Source organism: Chelon labrosus (assembly GCF_963514085.1).
Source record: "Chelon labrosus genome assembly, chromosome: 5".
NCBI classification, from domain to species: Eukaryota; Metazoa; Chordata; class Actinopteri; order Mugiliformes; family Mugilidae; genus Chelon; species Chelon labrosus.
This window is the reverse complement of record NC_140341.1, coordinates 18981807-19001636: the sequence shown is the minus strand read 5'-3', so window position 1 is coordinate 19001636 and position 19830 is coordinate 18981807. Positions and strand designations below refer to the sequence as shown.

At 39.4% G+C, this 19830-nt stretch overlaps 1 protein-coding gene across 3 annotated transcripts; it reads right to left on the bottom strand.

Annotated features, from left to right (window-relative positions):
• Nucleotides 1-1474: 1474 nt before the first annotated feature.
• prpf40a (PRP40 pre-mRNA processing factor 40 homolog A) lies at nucleotides 1475-14524 on the bottom strand. 3 transcript variants are annotated; one of them, XM_084544887.1, is made up of 26 exons: nucleotides 14499-14524; nucleotides 12894-13037; nucleotides 11667-11750; nucleotides 11038-11056; nucleotides 10924-10943; nucleotides 10750-10791; nucleotides 10493-10603; nucleotides 10074-10194; nucleotides 9745-9769; nucleotides 9398-9613; nucleotides 7962-8067; nucleotides 6849-6913; nucleotides 6577-6741; nucleotides 5545-5653; nucleotides 5292-5442; nucleotides 4995-5128; nucleotides 4625-4793; nucleotides 4211-4302; nucleotides 3979-4095; nucleotides 3194-3331; nucleotides 2998-3093; nucleotides 2819-2905; nucleotides 2611-2701; nucleotides 2452-2513; nucleotides 2211-2369; nucleotides 1475-2037 (listed from the first exon to the last, which is right to left on the bottom strand). In XM_084544887.1, the coding sequence occupies exons 1-26, from the start codon at nucleotides 14499-14501 to the stop codon at nucleotides 1948-1950; spliced, it is 2616 nt and encodes an 871-aa protein (XP_084401013.1). In that variant the 5' UTR covers nucleotides 14502-14524; the 3' UTR covers nucleotides 1475-1947. The 3 variants fall into 3 exon arrangements, with proteins under 3 accessions (XP_084401013.1, XP_084401011.1, XP_084401012.1); XM_084544885.1 differs by lacking the exon at nucleotides 14499-14524 and adding an exon at nucleotides 13186-13266; XM_084544886.1 differs by lacking the exon at nucleotides 14499-14524 and adding an exon at nucleotides 13186-13266 and having other exon boundaries at nucleotides 4679-4793.
• Nucleotides 14525-19830: the final 5306 nt, after the last annotated feature.

The following is a 19830-nucleotide window of genomic DNA, read 5'->3' as shown; positions in this document are numbered from 1 at the left end:
ATAACTAAAATGGCAAAGACTCGGCCAATGATCAGCTCCAGGGAGATCTAAGAAGGTCTAAAATTACCTGTGAGTACTGGAAGATACCTATGTGAAGCCAAGCTATTGGAAAAAAAAAAAAAGCCCCCACCAAGACCCATTGTTGCAAAAACGACATGTACTGGGTAATGTAATTTACCAAAGAACACATCGACTAGCCTAATGAGTAATGGCGCAACATTTTGTGGAATAAAGATTGTTCTTTTTGGGTTTAGGTCCTGCAGACGACCTGACTGAAATCAAGTCACAGTACACTGTGAAGTAAGCATAATGATAGGGGAAGTTTCTTGTACTGTGGTATCGGGCCTATTTATCGCATACCAGGGATCATGGGTCAGTTTGAATATATTAAAATACTTGAAGAGGTCATGTCGCCTTACACCAAACAGGAAATGCTCTTGAAATGGGTGTTTCAACAAGACAACCCAAAACATAGCAGCAAGGGTCCAGCATCTTGGTTCCAGACCAATGAGATAAATGTTATGGAGTGGCCAGCCCAATCCCTGCACCTGAATCCAGCAGAAAACTTGTGTAGTGACATCAGAAATACTGTTTCTGAGGCAAAACCAAGAAATGCAGAGGAATTGTGGAATGTAGTCCAGTGGTCCTGGGTTGGAATACCTGTTACCAGGTGCCAGAAGTCATGTATGGAAATAAAAGCTATTACAAGGATTTCGAGCTTTACTCACTTCTTTAAACACACTGCTATTATTTTGAACACAACTGTATAACGGCTAAAAGTGTGGCGTGAGCTATGAGCACAGAGAATTAAAACACGTTACTAATCGGTGTGACAGTTTGTCGTCTCCAGTGCACATCAGCTCCATGCTCTCTACCTTAAATTATTTTTTTTGTGTGTTAACAAGACAATCTTGGAACAAGGCTCCACTAATTTGCATGTGAGACACAAAGGTGATGATGCGCATCAATGCTTACCCTGATAAGAAGCAAACATGTATCTCCTGGGAGACAACAAAAATACTTTCCCCATATACATAGTAATGGAAGGAGGAGCCTTGGTCTAATGAATCAGGTTTTCTTTTACATCACGTGGATGTGAGTGTGCATCAGTTACCTGGGAAATATGTGGCACCTGGATTCACAGAGAAGAAGGTAAACCAGCTGAGGAAGGATGCTTTGGGCAATGTTCTGCTGGAAGAGCTTGGGTCTTGCCATTCATGTACCATCTATCTACCTAAGCCCTGATGGGAGTGGCCTTTTTCAGTAGGATAAAGCATCCTGCAACAAAGCAAAAATAGTTCAGGAATGATTTGAGGAACACGATGTGTTCAAGGTGTTCCCCAGATCTCAATCCAATTGAGCATTTGTGGGATATGCAGTCAGGTCCATGGATTCCCCACCTAGGAACTTGCATGTTTGAAGGCATTCATTTTTTCCCTTTGACTTATCAAACTTATCAAACAGACATCATCCATTGAGACAAAATTTTATTACATTTAACTAACTTAAATCTATTTCAACAAACGCTCCAATTAAAACCGTTGAGAATACAGCCGCAGTTCAGTTCAATCAAATCAGAAATATTTTCAGTTAGTCAAGTCTTTTTTATCCCAGGTAAAAGAGAGTCAATGTGACGTTGAGATATGCTTTTAATTGAATATAAAAAATGATTGGCAATGGAAAACGTACAACTACAGCCAACTAAAGAAAATACTTGAAGCTAACTAAACGTTTACCAGTCAATCAGCTCATCAGTTTCCCGATATCAAATTAGTCACATAATAAGTGTGTAAGCTCAGTGTAGCACATTCCCATAAATACCAAGTGAAAAGTGTTCTCTCACAGTCAAACGTGGGTCGTTTGATCAGCACAGTCAGTTGAGCTCAGAAGGGAATGCATGTTTGTCAAAATGTACAAATACAGAACAGTAGAGCAGAACAAGTGTGATCAAGGTGCGTCCAGCTGTTCCAGTAAAGTTCTTCTTCGTTTCTCCAACTCTCCTTCGCTCAGCTCACTGCCTGAGGTATCCCAGCCTCCCTGAACACAACACGAAAAAAGACAGACTCCAGTGTGAGAAAGGAAGATTTGCTGGATTATGCAGCAGTGATTTTAAGTGTTCTTTAAAACATACTTTAAAAACTTTCACCATTCAACTACCCATTTACTATACACCCAGGCAATCTAAAGTAACAATAAAAATGTAAATTAACCTCCTCTTTGGCCGCTTTCCTTTTAGGAGACTTCTGTTTAGAGTCAGAGCGAGACTTCCCCCGAGACTTATCGTTCTCTTTATCCTTCTCGACGTCCTTCTCACGCTTTCCATCGCGCTCTCCTCTTCCTTTCTTCTCACCGTCAGAATCTGGTGATGCCTGTTTGTCATAATTACAATCAGTGCACATAATTACATACAGAATATACGACACAACCTCTCAGGTCTTATTGTATACTTACAGACTTGTGGCGTCTCTTCTTGCCCTTCTTCTTGTGTTTCTTGGATTTTTTATAGCTTCTCTCTGTTTTCAGGCAGAAAATGTATAAAATGTAAATAGTTCTGCACCGTTTCTATACAATGACTTATTCATCCACTAAGCTGTGAAAACAGATTCTCACCAGACTCTCCACTAGATGAGCGTTCTGAGGGGGATTTGGACTGTGACCTCTTTTTCTTCTTGTGGTATTCTTCATCCTCAGACTCAGAGCCCTGTCACAACATTAAGGTGGAGCAATTCAGAGATTAGAGAGGCATGACATGAGAAGATAGATTGCCTCATCATTGTTTGCACAAAGTTTTTTAATTTAGATGGTGAGTTGTACTAACTGATCGAGAGCGGGATCGTTTCCTGTGGTGCTTCTTGGACTTCTTTGAGTGCTTCTTCGTCTTGGAGTGGTGGTGTTGGCATTCATGCTGTTATGATAAATAAACATTATGTTAAACATCATCTCGTCATCAGCAAAACTGATAAATTCAAGCCATTCTTCACACCACATCAGATTTACCTCCAAAACATGCATGAAATCTTTGAATATTCTTTTCCTCTCCGACTCCAGAGTCACGTCTTCAAAGGCTGATTCTTTTAAGAATCTCTCCCTAACCTGAAATAGTAAAAAAGTCAGTCATCACAAAATTGAAACTGATTAGAAAATAACTAGTGCTGTGAAACCTTAAGAAATTGTTTCTGCATAAAGTACATACTCCCTCCCATGTAGCCTCTGGCTCCAGTGGCGGTGTGGCCTGCTTCAACATATTCTTGAAAGCTGCTTCTTTCCTTTTCATCTTCCTGGCCTCTTCCTTCTCTCGCTCCCTCTCTCTGGCTTCAGCCTTCTCCAGTAACTACACGGAGAGAGGTTACAAACTTAGTTCGTTTTACATAGTACATACCTATTATAAAACAAGGAAACAAATGGGAGCAGGGCTTAATATTATAACAGTATAATGAAATACCGCAAATCCCGATGGAGAACTCTGCTTAGCATAACAAGAGTTTAACCGTGAATCAACAATAAGAGTAAGACAGACTGAGGCCTATTTATACATCCAGCAATTCTGAAGCAACATGTTCCTTAATTTAGAGTCATGATTTTGGTCATATTGAAGACGTAAGTCTAATTTTTAGTCTGTTAGTTCCGTTTTCAGTCTCTACTGAACTCCAGGCGCATTAGTTATCAAAATGCTCCACTATGTTCAAATGCTAAGCTCACTCTGATTTGTTTGTCTATAAGTTGATGATGAGCAGGAAGTATTCGGAGGGTCTTTTTCCTCAAAACAGCTGCCTGCTGTGGCCAAATTTGATTCTATATGAGTAAACCAAAACAGTAAAGTTGCAGAGTGGAGAGTTAATAATTCCCTGCCTTCCTAAAGCAGAGGGGCGCTGAAGATTCAGGTCAATTTAAAACAATGATTGATGATTCCAGTCACTTTAGGCTCAGTTGCTCAGCAGCATACTTCACAGAGTTTGATACAAATGCATGTTGTCTTACACTGTTGAAGGCCAGTTTTATATTTCCTGCATCCAGTGTGGTGGCTCTCTTATCTGAGCTGATGACTGATCCAAAGTCATCAAAGCTGGTGTTGACTTCAACCAGGAACCCTTTGTCCTTTATACAAGAAGAGAAAAATATACTTACATCAAAACAAACCTCTTTGATGAAGCAGTAATAGTTAATGTTGAACACTGCACTTCAAATATCAATATAATTTTCATAATCGTACCTTAAGAATATCTTTGATTATCCTTTTTTCATCATGGTAGCGAGCTTTCAAGTCTTCCACATAGAATTTGAACAAGTCCAACGGAGTGGAACCTATAAGACAGACACCGTTAAACTTTAAACATTAAGTAGCGCAAGTAGAATATAAAGTCCAACTAAATAAACAGACTACAACATCAAGGGTGCAATAAAGCCAAATAAATAAAAAATATGCAGGCCTTTGGGTGTTGAAGGATTCTGTGAACAAGTATCCAACATAAAAAGAAACATCTGATCTAAAATGAATGTGGTATAAAAAAAACATGGGCAGCATAACTATGGTTCATACAGCATTTACGTTCTTAGCCGTGTATATTTTATTTCTGTGTTCATGTCGTGTGTTGCATTCTGCATTTCACATCCACGTGCTTCAGACCGTTCAGCTTATGCAGACACGTGTATCCATGTGTGCTGTGCCCTGCTGTCCTACCCGGCTGGCCCAGCATGTTGGCAAAGCGGATGTCTGAACTCAGGGCTGGGTACATCTCCATCCAGGCAGACATGGAGTGAAGCTGGCCGTGGTCGTGGAGCTCGTCCAGAAATTTCTGAGACAAAAACAACACAAATTCATGAAGACAACTGATATGCCACATAAATACTATTATAATGTGTGCTTTTTCCTGAGTTGTATTTATATTATTAACAACAGGATTGTTGTTGGATTATTCATAACAGGATTAAATATGGGAAATAAGACATGAGAAGCACATTCAGGAAGTTTAACAATGGTTTGATTTCCTCCTCACCTGGAAGGCCTCTCTGTTCTTGCGTTGCCGTCTTCTTTCTCTAAGAAGAGTCTTCTGTTTCTCTTCCTCCTCCTCTTTCTCCAGTGCTCGAATGTGTTCCTCAAAACAAATAAGGGCATCTTCTTTATCCATATCTGTCAACAGATAACAACACAGTCAACTGGAGAAACAAACACTTTACAGATTCACACAGAGCCACGTGAAACCTTTAAGGTAAGGTTGAAACCTTCTTCTCACTTCTACTATCTGTTTAAAACTACGACAGATAAACAAAGACATGAATTTTTATTCTCGTACTCTGCAGCTCCTCGTCCTCTGCAAAGGTAGGGTTGTCTAGCAGGTACTGCTGGGCCTCAGACCAGGTGGTGCGGTATGTGACATTGGCCATGTTGTCCAGAATGTTCTTCAGAGCTTCCCAGTTCCTTTTTCTTAGCTGCTTGGCTTGTTCCTGTGTGGATGATGAAACCAGGGTAATCGTACCTTTGTTGACTTGTTACGATGGTCAACGTGTTGACTAAAAGACCAACATTTGGAAAGAACAAAGCCTCACCTTCTCTTTTTTGGCGAGGTAGAACAACACATCTTCATAGATTTCCAGTCTGTCTCTCTCAGGAACGCAGCTCCACACCTCAAGCTCATTGAACATCTGCTCTGCTTTCCTGGAGTGCAAACACACACACACGTTTTGAAATATTTTCACACATCAGCCCACATGAGGGCAGCATTTCACAGGCTAAATTTACCTTTAACACATCTGCCTTACCAAAGCCATCACGTGCACATTTTTGTCAACTTGATACAGAAAAGAACAGCTGAACTTGTAGAGTGCAGCTGTATGTATGGCCTGAAAACAGTCATTTCCTTGTTTATGTTAAAGCCCAGCTGTGTTTGACTGCAATGAATCAGGTATTAAATGAAAGGACGCACACACACAGACACACATACAGAGACAGCCACACAGCCTGATATCACACTCCCAACTGCCTGTTGTGTGTCATCCCAGATTACAACCCCGGTGCCAGCAGAACTTTGAAGCTGGCTGGTTGTCAAGGTCACCAGTCGATCGTCTGTCCCCTCTGTCCGTCATCATGACTTTCACCCAAATGCCAAACCAAAGAGTACTGGTGAACTGTATGTCACATGCAGCATCAAGGATGAAAACTGTCACATTTAAAGTGTCACCCTATTTTAGAATAACTATCTTTATGGGTAAAATCAACTGCATTAACAACCCTTTTTTGTGTAGTTTCTAGCTTCGCTGTTGCACACATTTATTGTAATTATGGAAAAAGGGAAGACAGATAATATTAGGGTTGTAAATTAAATTAAAACGGAATATTTTTCAGTGTCTGTGCACTCATTAAATTGTGTTATCGTAAAAATAAAGTCAGTAATAACAAACGCCAACAGATCAGACTAGTTTAAATGGGAGCTAATAGGGCTGTAACTGCATGATGGCGTGCAAAAGCCACAGATGACCTTTAATTGATCTAATCTGCATAACCATATTGACAATTCATAGAACCACAAATCAATACAGGGGAAAAACACAAATTAATTGCAAGATCGCTGTAGCGCTTACTTGTATCTGGTGGTAGAGGTCATCTTCTCATGGTTCTCCAGGAATCTCTGAAAAGTCTCTTTGGACTCTTTGTATTTAATTCTGGCCTCCTCCTTTTCTTCTTTCTCTGTTTGGACTTTATAGGCATTGAACGCCTGTTTCTTTTCGCTCAGCTTGGGAAGTGCACTATGTTGATGAGAAAAAAGTGGGGAAGTTGAGATCAAAGATGAGGATTGTTCTTATCTACTACTGTACATTAAATGGGGTCAATCAATTGTTGGGGAATATTGTACCTGTAGCGAGGATCATTGATAATCATTTTCATGGCTTGTTCCCAAGAGGAGTTTGAGGACACACCCTAAAATACAGAGAATAAGACAAAGTCAGGATGGTTTATGTAAATTCTCAAATTTCCATATGAAATAATAGAAGGAAAAAAACAGATCATAGAAAATGTCTTATTGTCACAAAAAGCAGGAGGAGTTTTAATGAGTTTCGCTCTTCAGTTCCTAGTCAACACATTTTCTTAATTACTAATAGATGTGGGGATAAGAGGTGTGGAGTGGCAATAATTCAAAAAGTGCCACTGAGGACTTATGTAAGCGCCCTTTCTGCCACTTGCCTCTCCCAAGGAGTGACTCCTTCATCCATTATGAACTGATTCCACGGCGTGCCTCTGACTTGTCAGTTGTCACAGTTATTCTAACTCACTCAGGCATGCCACTTTCTCTCACTGTCTTAATCCCAGCCAGCCACGTGCCTTTGATCCAATGAAGCTAATCATAAAGACAGAGCCATTAAGATCTTGCAGGAAATGGCAAGCAATCTCAGAGGAGAGCTTTGTGCACAAAATTAAAAAACGCCTAAATATAGCATCGTTCAAGGTGGGTGGTGCTCGGGCCGCCTTGCAAGCGAAACGCACGACACATTCACAGCAACAGGAGGTGGAGCTTAACAGGCCTCCCAGGGGCTCAAGAGGAGGGATGGGGATTAGATCAGAATGCAGAGGATGTGACGATGAACACATCAGGGACTGAGATGGTAATAGTAGCCTTAAAAACAGATGCTACAGTTTTTAATTGATTGCTATGGGCTGTGCAAATTCAAAAATAGGTGTAGTTTTTTAAAATCTTATCAACCAACCAAGTCACAGATTCGATTACATCACTGCAGGGGCTGGTCACAAATAAACAACAAAGAGTTGTAACCAATTATTAATATTTAATATCTGTGGACTGGCTGGATGTCCAAGCAAGCGCATTGAACAACCAGATTTGGATTCTTGCATTTGACCTGTTAAATGTCAAGCACCTTGGCCATTCAGTACTGTCCTACAGAGACAGTTGAGCCTCTTCCCCAGATAATACAGCCTGTAGTTCATCTACATGTTATTGCCCTTGACTCACCTTCTCCTTCAGCAGCTCTTTGAAAGCCTGCTTGGCCTCCTCTTTTGTGTTCCATTTGTAAGTTTTCTTCTGAAGCTCTGGCCGTTCTTCCTTCGCGACTTCAACACTGAGAGCAAAAGAAACGTATTTTTAGATGAACTCAAAGCTTTTTCAGCATGAAGCATTTTAGAAATTGAACATTTATCACATCCAATAACCCATATTAAAACAAATGAATAAAACACTAGTATAGACATGCTTGTCCACAAATAAATTGTGTGCTGTGAACTTTAACTCAATGTAACTGTGGCCCCAATGTTTTTAGCTTTATGTATATGGCGTTTATCTGAGGACTGGACATTCAGGTTCATAGCGGTGCAACAACCAGCACAAGTTACTCACCAACTGATTATTTGCCTATCTTTGTTACACTGTACAGTTGGAAGGAGAAGCTATGAGCATGTGGGAGGTTCAATCAAATGAGGAAGTGCAAATTTGGTATCTTAACGTCAACATGGTTTTTAAACCTTCATAACTGAACCCTTCCCAACCACCTGACTCTAGGACCACCATGCTGACATTATCAACAAGAGCAACTAAATAAGAAATAATTCTTAAAATGTTAATAAACAATTAAAAGAATACTTCTCAGACAACCCATACACGTCAGCATCAAGACACAAATGAGATTACTGTGACTTATTCTTACAGCATCTTATGATGACATGTAGTTTAAAATGTATGAAATGCTTTTTTAGTTCATTAAATCCTAGCAGCCACCTGAAGACAGTAAGTCACATTTGATGATAAATCAGCAGCCTTAGATTTGTGAAGTGTCTTCCCAGATTACAGTGAGTTACAGTGAATTCCCTGCTTTTAACAACATGACACCAGGGTGCTACAAAGTAACTGCATTCAACAAAACACAAATGAGGCTGGTGGCTGTCAATGTCTCTTGTTTAACTTTCTTCTTAGTAAAAGCAGAATTTCATGTTTTATTCTTGAAATTGACACTATTGACTTTAAATGTGACCATTTATGATGTAAGATGACAGAAACAACTTGGACTGATGGATTTATATAAGAATTAATTAGCATTTTTAACTACTTCTATCATTACCCAAGTTAAATAAAAAAATACCCAACACTAGCATGTGACTGCAGATCTGTGGTGCTCTACTGCTCTGCAACATCCAGAGAGTAATATAATTTCTTGAAGAAGCCTCTTTCATTTAATGAGCTGTCATGCATGAGTGTGATTGGCACTGTAGTTTCAGACTGATACGATCCGTGAATGGTTAAATTACTTTAACGATTCACAGACCATTTGGACTTTTTACTACTGATTTCTTCTGTTAGCCCTTTCTCTTATATGAACCACAGTAGCAGGTGTGCTTGGAGATGCCTAGACACTCTGTGAACGTTGTGCTGTTAGAACAAGACCCACGATTGTTTACCTGGCTGTGGCCTCTGTTACGGCAGAGTTCTCAGAGGAGGCCACAGGTGCATCTGCGGTCTTCACTTCAGCTGTGTGATGCACGGCCGCCTGGGATGGGTGTTCCTCTGAGACTGGTGCTGCAGTTTCCACCTCCATTACGGTCGCCATAGTGGCTATATTATCCACTTGCACTGCAGGAGCTGCAGTCGTTCCAGGGGCCGCTGTGTCTGCCGTTCTGAAATTAGTCAGTACAGATAAAGTCACATCAAAATAGAGGAAAATAATCTTTCATAACTACTGTGTTTGCAGTTTATAATACATAGTGGAGCTGTGAGGAGTAACAGGAGGTAAACACGAGGCTCTTACCCATTCTCCTCTGCTTTGATCATAGCTGGAATAAAGAAAAAAAAATTACAATTCAATTTAAAGCATGATTGAGCTAAGAGACCAGCGCAGAAATAAATGTACTTTATTACTGTTTATTAGCCACCACATAGAGCTGAGCTATGGTTTCTGTGCTTGGACACCGTGATTTTTCAAAGCCTCAAATGCACTGAGGCATTCGTTGAACAAGCCAGCAGTCTGCCATTTATCATGCTGTTAAAGCCTCATTCATGGAGTGCAGCACAGCACAGTATGGAACATCACTGACTTTCTCACAACGGGCTTGACATCATCAAACAGCAGCTCTTTACCTTCCAGATCCTCCAGCTCTTTGGGTTTGGTCCATCTTGACTCCTTTGTCTGAGAGTTGTAATAATAAGGCTTTCCTGTGTCTGACTTGTACTCCTTCCAAGGGCATTTAGACAGCATTTGCTAAAAATCAACAAAATGATAATCAACAAAATGATGATTCAAATATACTGCACTGAGATAGCTAGTGTTGTGTTAGGAATTATTTATCATACACATGCAAATATATTTTCATATATATTATTTTAATATATGCATTGTAGGATAATTTAACATTCTTAACAATCCCTGCAGATGAAAAATAAATAACCCTGGTTACATTTAGTCCATGTACATTTATGTTCGTGCATAAATAAAGGTTACTTGCAGTGACTTTACAAACAGATGTTAAGCATGTTATGCACGTGATAAAGGTTTGTACCTCTGCAGGAGACTTGAGTTCATCCGGCTTCTCCCATGTGGATTGCTTGGTTTCTGTATTGTAATAATAGGTCTTCCCATCCAGTGATTTGTGTTCTGTCCACAGGGACTTCTGAGGCAGACAAAAAAACAACAGATAAATCAGCTGTTTCCGTGTTAAACCACTTAACTTCTGTTCTATACAAAATGCTTTCCCAGTTTCTTGTTAATATTATCAAGTCTTTCACATCAGTCTTTCCATTTTAAATGTGCACAAACCTTCTTTGTCTGTTCCTCCTGTGGGGATCCATTTGTGGTACTCTGCAGGGAGAAGACAACAAATGAAACGCTGACAGACTGAAGTTACAGGGAAGCAACTAATGACAACGACTAAAAATGGGCAAAACTTGGAAACTTGCAATTACTGCACATAAACAAATCTGTTAAACTTACAGATGTTCCAGGTGCAGCAGCTGTGAGGATAAAAAGAAAAAAAATCAGTGTACTTATAATGAACACAAAATAAGAACAAAAATTATTTGTAAAGTGACAAATTGAGGCTATTACCTGTGGTGTCAACGCCAGGCTGTGGAAAAGACAATTTTATTAGTGCTTCATTTCTCACACTAACACTCTCAAATTTGAAAGTTAACATTAGTACAGCTCTACCACAGAATGGGAATCATTATACACAACAGTCAGTAACTGACAAAGCTTTCCTAATTAGTACATAGCTACACAAGCCCAAGATGTAAAAAAATAGACTTGTGTTGAATAAGTGTGTCTTGATGATCTCTAAACCCATCTGGATGTTGTCACAATAACACAGTATATCATTCTAGTAATTTGCATACGCTGCTTAACAGTCAGTAAAAAGAAGAATTTACAAAACTGCAAGAGGCTCATGTGCTTTTTCAATGTGTCACTGATGAATCGAATCAAAGAAAAAGTGACAATAAGCGACATATTGCATAAGTGCTCATTTTAATCCGACAATATATTTAATGTTTTTACCCGTTTTGTTTTTTTATTACAATTTGTGGATAGAAATGTATTATTTTTTTATGGACTGACATCAATTCATAATTAACAGAAGTGTTACTTAGCTGTGCAGATGCTTCATTTAGCATTTCACAGATTTCAGTGTATTTTTGAGAAGTGTGAATCAGAGCCCTGATATGAAAGCGGTGAGTTACCGGTCCCGTTGGCTGTACAGCCGCAGCTGGCATGCGAGGGGGCATCATCATCCCTGGCATCATAGGTGGCATCATTCCTGGCATCTAATAAAAGAAGCATCATGAAATATTCATATGGCATTTCCATACTACCTAGTGGAGGCTGAATTAAGACACAGTGTGAGACGGGGTGATGGTGTGTGTGTGTGTGTGTAGAAGGCGGCTTGCAACTGGGGTGAGAAGGTGAGACCCAAGCTGAGTGTGCTGTGCTTATTTAACGGTGTGACGCTGTAACTTGTGATCTGTGTAGCAGCAACACACCAACCTGCATCCCCTCACCACCTCTGCAGACTCGTGTTGCTGGCACCTTGATCAGACACCATCTTCCCTAAGTTCACACCTATTTATGCATGATGGGATCACATATGCCGGCTAAATGTGACCCACTTTTGCTTAATAAATAAATACATAAATTAAATGAAAAAAGTATTTATTTAGCAAATATCAACGAACAGACGATTTTTAAAACCATAAACAGGCAATCTCTGAGTGCTGTATGTCACAACAAAAGTTGAACGTAGAACACCTCAAAGTAGAACACCTTATTGTCTGCATAGAAGTGATAAACAAATCAGAGAAGTTAAAAGTGTATTTTTCAATGTCTAATGCAGGACATAAAGTCAGATGTACTGTTCAGCATCAGATCTATGCCGCAATACATAGCCTACGCTATGGCTTGATATGTATCCACCCGGAAACATTACTACACGCCACAGCAAAGCAGACGGAAACAACTGATTGGTCTGAAATGATGTTCCTTGTTCAAAACCCTCAGTAGACAAGCAGAGAAAATTCTCCCTCCTTCTGCCTCTTATATACCCTCTCCTATGACGGCTTCTCCCTTTTCTGTGCTGCGCCGACTTCAGTAAAAGTAAGAGGTGTTCAACATTTATTAACTTCAACTCCAACATAAGATGCTCAATTCCATTGTTGGAATTACACAGAGAAACTCAACAGAGTGGACAACCCGCTGTCCAGCAATAGTGGCGTAATTACAGAATGACGCCAACACAGCAGCGCACGGGTATATGTTTGACAGAAGCAGATGTTCATCCATTGTTAATGCTGCCGCTTCCTGCTATCTCAGCCATTACTTCTCTTATCATCAAAGGTAAAACAAAAGACCTCAGCAACTACAAATAAAGCCAAGATAAAACATAATAAAGGAAAAAAATATATGAGGCTCACCTGTCCCATTGGCGGCGCCCCCATTGGTGGCATTATTCCAGGGGGAATTATACCAGGTGGCATGGGTGTCATACTTGGAGGTCGCTGTCCCATTGGGGGTATTCCCATGGGAGGGAAGTGAGGTGGTATTCCTGGTGGTCCCATCTAGACAAAGGAAGACAGAGACAGATAAGCTGTTATGCATTAGATTAAATGAAACTATGATGAAGACCTTTGAAATTGACTACTTTTAGTTCAACTCTGTGTACGAGTGGAAGTGAAAAGCTAATTGCCGTACACATCGCTGACTTACAAATGGGGGAGGTATCCCTGAGGGCGGTACACCTGGATAAGGTGGCGCTTGGCTCGGGCCATTATTAGCCTCCGATGAAGACTGTCGTGAATAAGAAACACCACAAGAAGTTAGTGAATAGCCAGTGGTGTGAAGAGTTTTTAGCGGCGTGCTTCACAAGATGGCTACTGCTGTGGTTTTTCAAAATATGTCCTTACATTTTAACATGTGGTTATTTAGTTATATATTACAAACACTACGTTACTTAATATAACAATAGATTTATTGTGTTTTACACAACCTAAATCATGTTGATGTAGATACTAATAATGACAGCAATAAACTAAATTATGTATCTCACATCCATAGTTAAATACATCCAAAAAGGGTATATGCAGATATTCCACCGCAGAGATGAAGTGGAGAGTGGATGAAATTTAAGAAACATCAGTCAATGCAGCAATTCAAGTCAAATTCAACATCATGAACAGTCAGCAAAATTCAAGCCAAACCTTCGTAAAAATGTACTGCGTTAAATGAAATTGAAGTTTATTCATTATTTTTATCTTTCAGTGTCATAGTTAAATTACACGATCCACATTTGTTACACTGTTATTGTTTTAACTAATATTACTTAAATACTCCATTCATTTGGGTTTGTGGGATTTTACGGGTAATTAAAACGTCGCGCGACTGCGCAGACGTTAGCAAACTAAATACTACATTTCTTTCTTTCAACATTCAACTTTACGCTAGCAACACTATTGGTTGTGTCTTGAACACAAGCATGTTTTGTTTGCCATTATTATTTTGACCATTTTATCTGCATAGTTCTCATTTATAACTAATAGACATTATTATAAAGTTCACCTATGCGTTTGAGCTATGCTAACTTGCTAGGCATCTGTTACCGTTCGTAATGAATGACTCCAGGCTCCGTCTAAACCCTGGCACAGAATAATGCTACCGCGAGAGTCCAACAAGCTAACAGTAAGGAAAGTTAAGTATTTACATGCATGTCTTACGTTGTGAATATCATTACGTGCATTAACAAGGCAGACTAACCGCAAATTAATTTTTATTTTAGTTTCATAAAACGAGCCATCAACTCCAGGACATAGTCTCTACCATGACCAGTATATGCCGCTATCTTAGCCCGCTGCTAGCCGGACATGCTAACCCGTGGTCTAGGGCGGGCAACGCTGTTATTCAATAATGGAGGCAAAGCGGCGGTTACTGAGCAAACGTTAAAATGTTCACATTTGAACTCTTGCCGGTTTTATTGAGTTTTACGTTACTATAAATAAACCCTTCTTTATAACGACATCACTCACCATGTTGGCGAGAAGAACCTCCGAGAAATTTGAGCACCTCTCAACAACGAGCAAAACGATTGGTTCAACTTCCCCGAACGCGGAGCGGTCAAAGGTTAACACGCAGTAGCGTCATTCTGCGTTAGAAATGCGCACAAATGCGCAAGCTAAATGAACCCGCTCCTTTTACTGAAGAAGACTGCGATTCAAAAAAGCAAGTAAGTGAACTTTAACTTAAGTTAATCTTCTCAGTTTCAGTACTTTAGTCTGTTTCACCTGAGTAAAAGAAAATGCACTGATGAAATAAAATACAAAACCTGGTGCTGCCAGCAAATAAAACAACTTTTAAATAACACCGTTGTTAAAATATTGCAATGGCTTGATGGCAACGGTAGGTGCAAGAATGATTTCTTTACAAATATAAAAGACACACACATAGATAGCCTACTAGAAATCAGACAAATTTCAAAAAGTTAAATACAAAGGCAGATGCTGCCTGATCATAAATACACTATGCTAAAAACTAAATCAGTTGTGCAGTTAAAATATGGCAATAGAAAATAACATCCATAAATGCAAGAATTTGTTATTTATTTTTAATGTTTCAAGATTAGAAATAAAGACACAAACAATCCTTTGACTGGATTTCAATTTAATGAAATCCATTCAAAGGTTCCCTCCACCCAAAATTATTTTGTGTATTGGCCAGAAATCATACAGTGATCACACTGAAGGCTGGTTTTAAATGAGAGTTTAGGATTTATGGCATTACACTTATTTTTAAGACCAATCTTGGACAAAATATGTAACATAAGTGGAACTTGCATGTACACATAAAATAGCAGAAAATAGCAGAACAAAAACATCAGCAGGACAAAACATATACTGTAGGTCAAATTCTAATTGCAATTGTGGCCTTAGTGATAACTGGTGCAAAACACTGGAATAAATATTTACTGGGTAATAAATAAATTAGTATGTTGTATAGAACGGGGTGGCCTTACTTCTATTACTGCATTACTGTGCTGTAGGCCAAATCAGGCCAGTACTATTATTCTGTTTTTAATATTACAGTTTTTGTTAGATTACTGCTGATCTATTGTTTAGAAACTGGATATGAACACATAAATAGAATTTATGCAATGAGGGGTGTTTCTTAAATGTCACTACAGAATGGCCCTAATCACATTCTGTGTTAGATAATCCATTTATTTGCAGTCCTGCAGTTTCCCACTTGCGTCACAGGACACAGCAGATTCCTTACACTGTTAAAATGAGTGATTCTCTCCCCTGTTGTTTTGGATGTTATAGCAGGTACCTATTTCAGAAGCTGGGGTAACCGGTGTTCAGACACAGCAAAATTACCTTGGTGAATTGGGGATCATTTGGAGCACGGGCTGTGATTTTCCAATTATTGGCTTCTGTGACACGGCTCTCCTGGCTCGACGAGGCTGGAATGATTCCCTGTGACAGTGGAAATTATAAAGTGGTGAGTCTACACACTTTTACTGTAAGTGGCACTCACAGGGCTGCAGTCCTTCGCTCTTGTCTTGCTCCTCTTGCATTGTAGTTATATATGTTCCACGCAAAAACAAGCTTAAGCAGTGGCTCACACATTAAGATGATTACTGAAACAGAACATTAGTTTGATGGTCTAGTGAACACATTGATTTATTCCTGTTCTTGTTCTGTTGAGATGCCGTGAGAAACATTTTGGACGTTACCGACGTGCAGTTTATCTGTAGCGCTCCCGTCCCTGATATTTGGAGCGCTGTTGCAGTGTGAAGCATACAACAAAGAAACGGGAAACAGATGAGCCCTCAGTACTCGAGGCCAGGCTGCAATAAACTCTGATGCATTTCCTGACAAGTGCAAGAGAATTCCCAATCCATTCACTTAACAAGCCAAAAAAAAAAAAGTGACAGTGAGGGGCAGTGATGGATTGAGCTTCAGTCTAATGACGGGAGCCAGTCATGTGCATTACTAAACATAAACATCAAAGCAGCCATGAGTCAGCACTGGTGATAGATAGATAGATAGATAGATAGATAGATAGATTGATAGATAGATAGATAGATAGATAGATAGATAGATAGATAGATAGATAGAGTATAAGAGAAAAAACTTTAATTAGTAAAAACTGAGGCTCTGCTCCAGCTGGACACTTCAAGATGACACCTCTCCTGGACCTCTAGTTAAAAAAAAATAGATTTTTCTAACAGGTATCAATATAAGATGCCTTCCACCGATCAAATATTACTTCTTGGGGTTTGCATTCTTTTTTTTTTATGTCACGGTCAGATTTTATTGATCATAAATTTGCTTGAAGATGTCGATCAAATGCTAAAACATTTCTGGTTCCCTTTCTCCAAATACAGTACATCCATGTGCGACAGTGTTCTATTTATAGATCGCAACACTGTTTGCCAGTCCCTCATTCTCGTGTGTTTGTGTGATTGATTCACAATATATGAGGTGGTCAATGTTTGCCTCCAGCCATTTTACCCAGTGAGTTTTGAGTCCAGCATGCTGCTGACCTGCCTTACAGGCACTCTTCTCTCATCTGGAAATTGGCTTCCTGTCGACCATGGTCACATTAACTATCAACAAAGCACAGGATTACATTTCCAGCATGCTTTTCAATTTCCCCTCGAAAAATAAAGGAGGCGGACCAGCTTTGTTTAGATGTTTTTATTTTTTCTCAGCAGAGTTGTTTTTCAACTCAAAGACAATTTGGGTTTCAAAATGAATAGTCATGCTTTTTTTATGATGCATGAAACTTTCTTTATAAATGCTTTCTGTGTGCACAACTCCACCTTATCATGTTCTCTTCTAAGGCTCTCTGATTTTGCAGTACATTTTGTTTTTGTTGCTTGAGGGTAACATGTTTTGTCTAAAAGCATTTTTATCCTATGGGTGATTATTGACCTCTATGCCAGATGATCAGTGAGAGCACGACCTCTGAGTCCATACCACAAATCAAACATTTTGACATTTACCGCATTCTGCTGCACACAAATTCTGATTTATCTGTAACTTTACATGCTTCAAGCCAAACATGAAAAAATGTGAGCCTTATTTTCATTCAGCGTCTGCTCTGCAGACGAAATTTATAGCAGGAAAGACTATTTTTGGTAACAGTCCTCACTGGTTTGCAATTATCACTCACAACACACAAAGCTGTTGATTGCTGAGTACCAGCTATTCACAGTCTCGCCTTTTGAAAGAGTTGCTGATTTCATAGATTTTTTTAGGTCAAATGGTCTACTGTACTTCCCCATTTGCGTTGCCCCTCCACCTACACAGTTACATTTCGTGCTTTCTCGGATGGAGTTGACACAAAGTATGACGTCGGAGCAAAGCAGAAAAAAGTCTCACGACACGGCTGCTGAATGTCACAGTAAATGTCCAACCCTATATTTTGCATTAATTTTACACGTTGTGCACTTTGGAAAATCTCCGAAACAATTTGTCTGCAGAGCAACTAGAAAGATTCTTAGTCTCAGATATGAATATGCCTGCTAAACCTGACACAATGCTCAGCACTTTGTTTTGTCTTCTGCGGGCTAAGGGTACTCTGATGCTCTGTCATCTGTTAGAAAACGAACCGGCCGGGCTTTTTACGGCAGTTGTGTCACTTGTGTCAAAAGCACTTGTTGTTGCTCACCATCATCCCTTACAACCCCTAGTTTTTCACTTTTAGAAGATCACGTACTTCATAAACTTTCAAGTGAAGTGCAGTCTTGTTGCTTTGCACTGAAAAATGTAGAATGTCATTTAAAATCTGCCACTGGCACTCAGCAATGTGAAAGCAGAAAAATTGGAAGCAGGGAAATACAGCTATCGTGAAGGGGCTATAAAATATATGGATAGCCCTTTTTTATGGTCAGATTACTGACAGACGAGTAAACTGCCTATTACCACTTAGTTAAAGGGCCAGTATGTTGGATTTAGGGGGCTCTGGTAGCATAAATGGAATATAGTACTCATAATTATATTTTCAGAGTGTATCAGCTGTTTTTTTGTTTGTTTGTTTTTATTTTTGCAATCTTGGAATGAAATCTTCATATCTTCAATAGAGCTGGTCATTTTGCCACCATGTTCCTATAGCCAAAATGGACAAACCAAACACCGACTCTAGAGAGGACAATCCATGTTTTTTTAAGTTAAAGTGTCAACCACGACGGCTTCTTTTAACCTGATGAATGAAATCAAATCAGCTTTTATCTCCCATACACTTGAAAAGGGAAGGGTATTCAGTTGGTTGCAATCTGCAGCTTGACCAATAGATGTCACTCATATCTACATACTGGTCCTTTAAAAATATCTTAGTTATTTCTTTGTTTAGAGAAGAAGAGTTATAAGAAGGGAGATGATTTGTTACTAGCCCAGTAGTGAAAGGCATGATGTAGCAGCCCCAAACATTACCCTATCTCAGTGCATCAGCAAGAACAAAGATTTTATCAAATATCAGACATGCATAAACATTGGTTCTTACATGTGTGAAATGCATTTGGAACATAATTTGGAACATAAAATCTAAATCTTTAGATACTGAAGATGTCTTCAATTATTCTGTATGTGCTGTATTTTCGTCTGGCTCCATTCAAGCACGTGGCATAAAAAGTAGCTTCTCGCTTGATGCATCTGATTTAGGAAAAAAGGTGGCGAGTTGTTTTCATTTGAGGACTGATGTCCAGCTGTGGGCACTCGCTCGGTGCTGCTGCGTCTGTGGTCTGTAATGAGAGGAAATGGCTGGAGAAAAGGGGGCACGAGCAGTGGGAGCACAGAGAGGATGTCAGAGGATTTATGTGTAATAGCAGTCTTCAAAATGTGCCTCCATGCTCCGTGTCCCTTGTTTCAAATTTCCTGCAGAATATTTTGTCGCCGCTATGTGTTTTCATTATTGCACCAGTCCAGGGTTTATCATCTGTGCACGGTGGCTGGAAAATCGCTTGGAACAAGTGGTGCTATATCTGAACGTAGCTGTTAATATTTGAGGCGATTTAGAAAGCTCAAATTCTCATTGAATCATTACACTGGTGAAGCTTTTTTTAAAATGTACTATTTTCAAAAAAGGAACATTTCCTTCTTGTAAAGGTACATTTTTCTTACGGGCATTTGTTCTTGTGGAATATACAACAGCATAAGTGACTTAGTGTTGAACGTAACGAGGAGTTAAAACTTTAGAAAATGTTTTCACATAAATGCAAGAAATTGTGTGTGTATAGAAAGGAATAAACCATATAATCAACAACACGATGGCGACAAAAGCTCATGAGTTCATTCCTTCCGCTTTTTAAATCATTCCAAATCATTTCAGCCCTTCCATTTTACATAAGAACCACTTTAC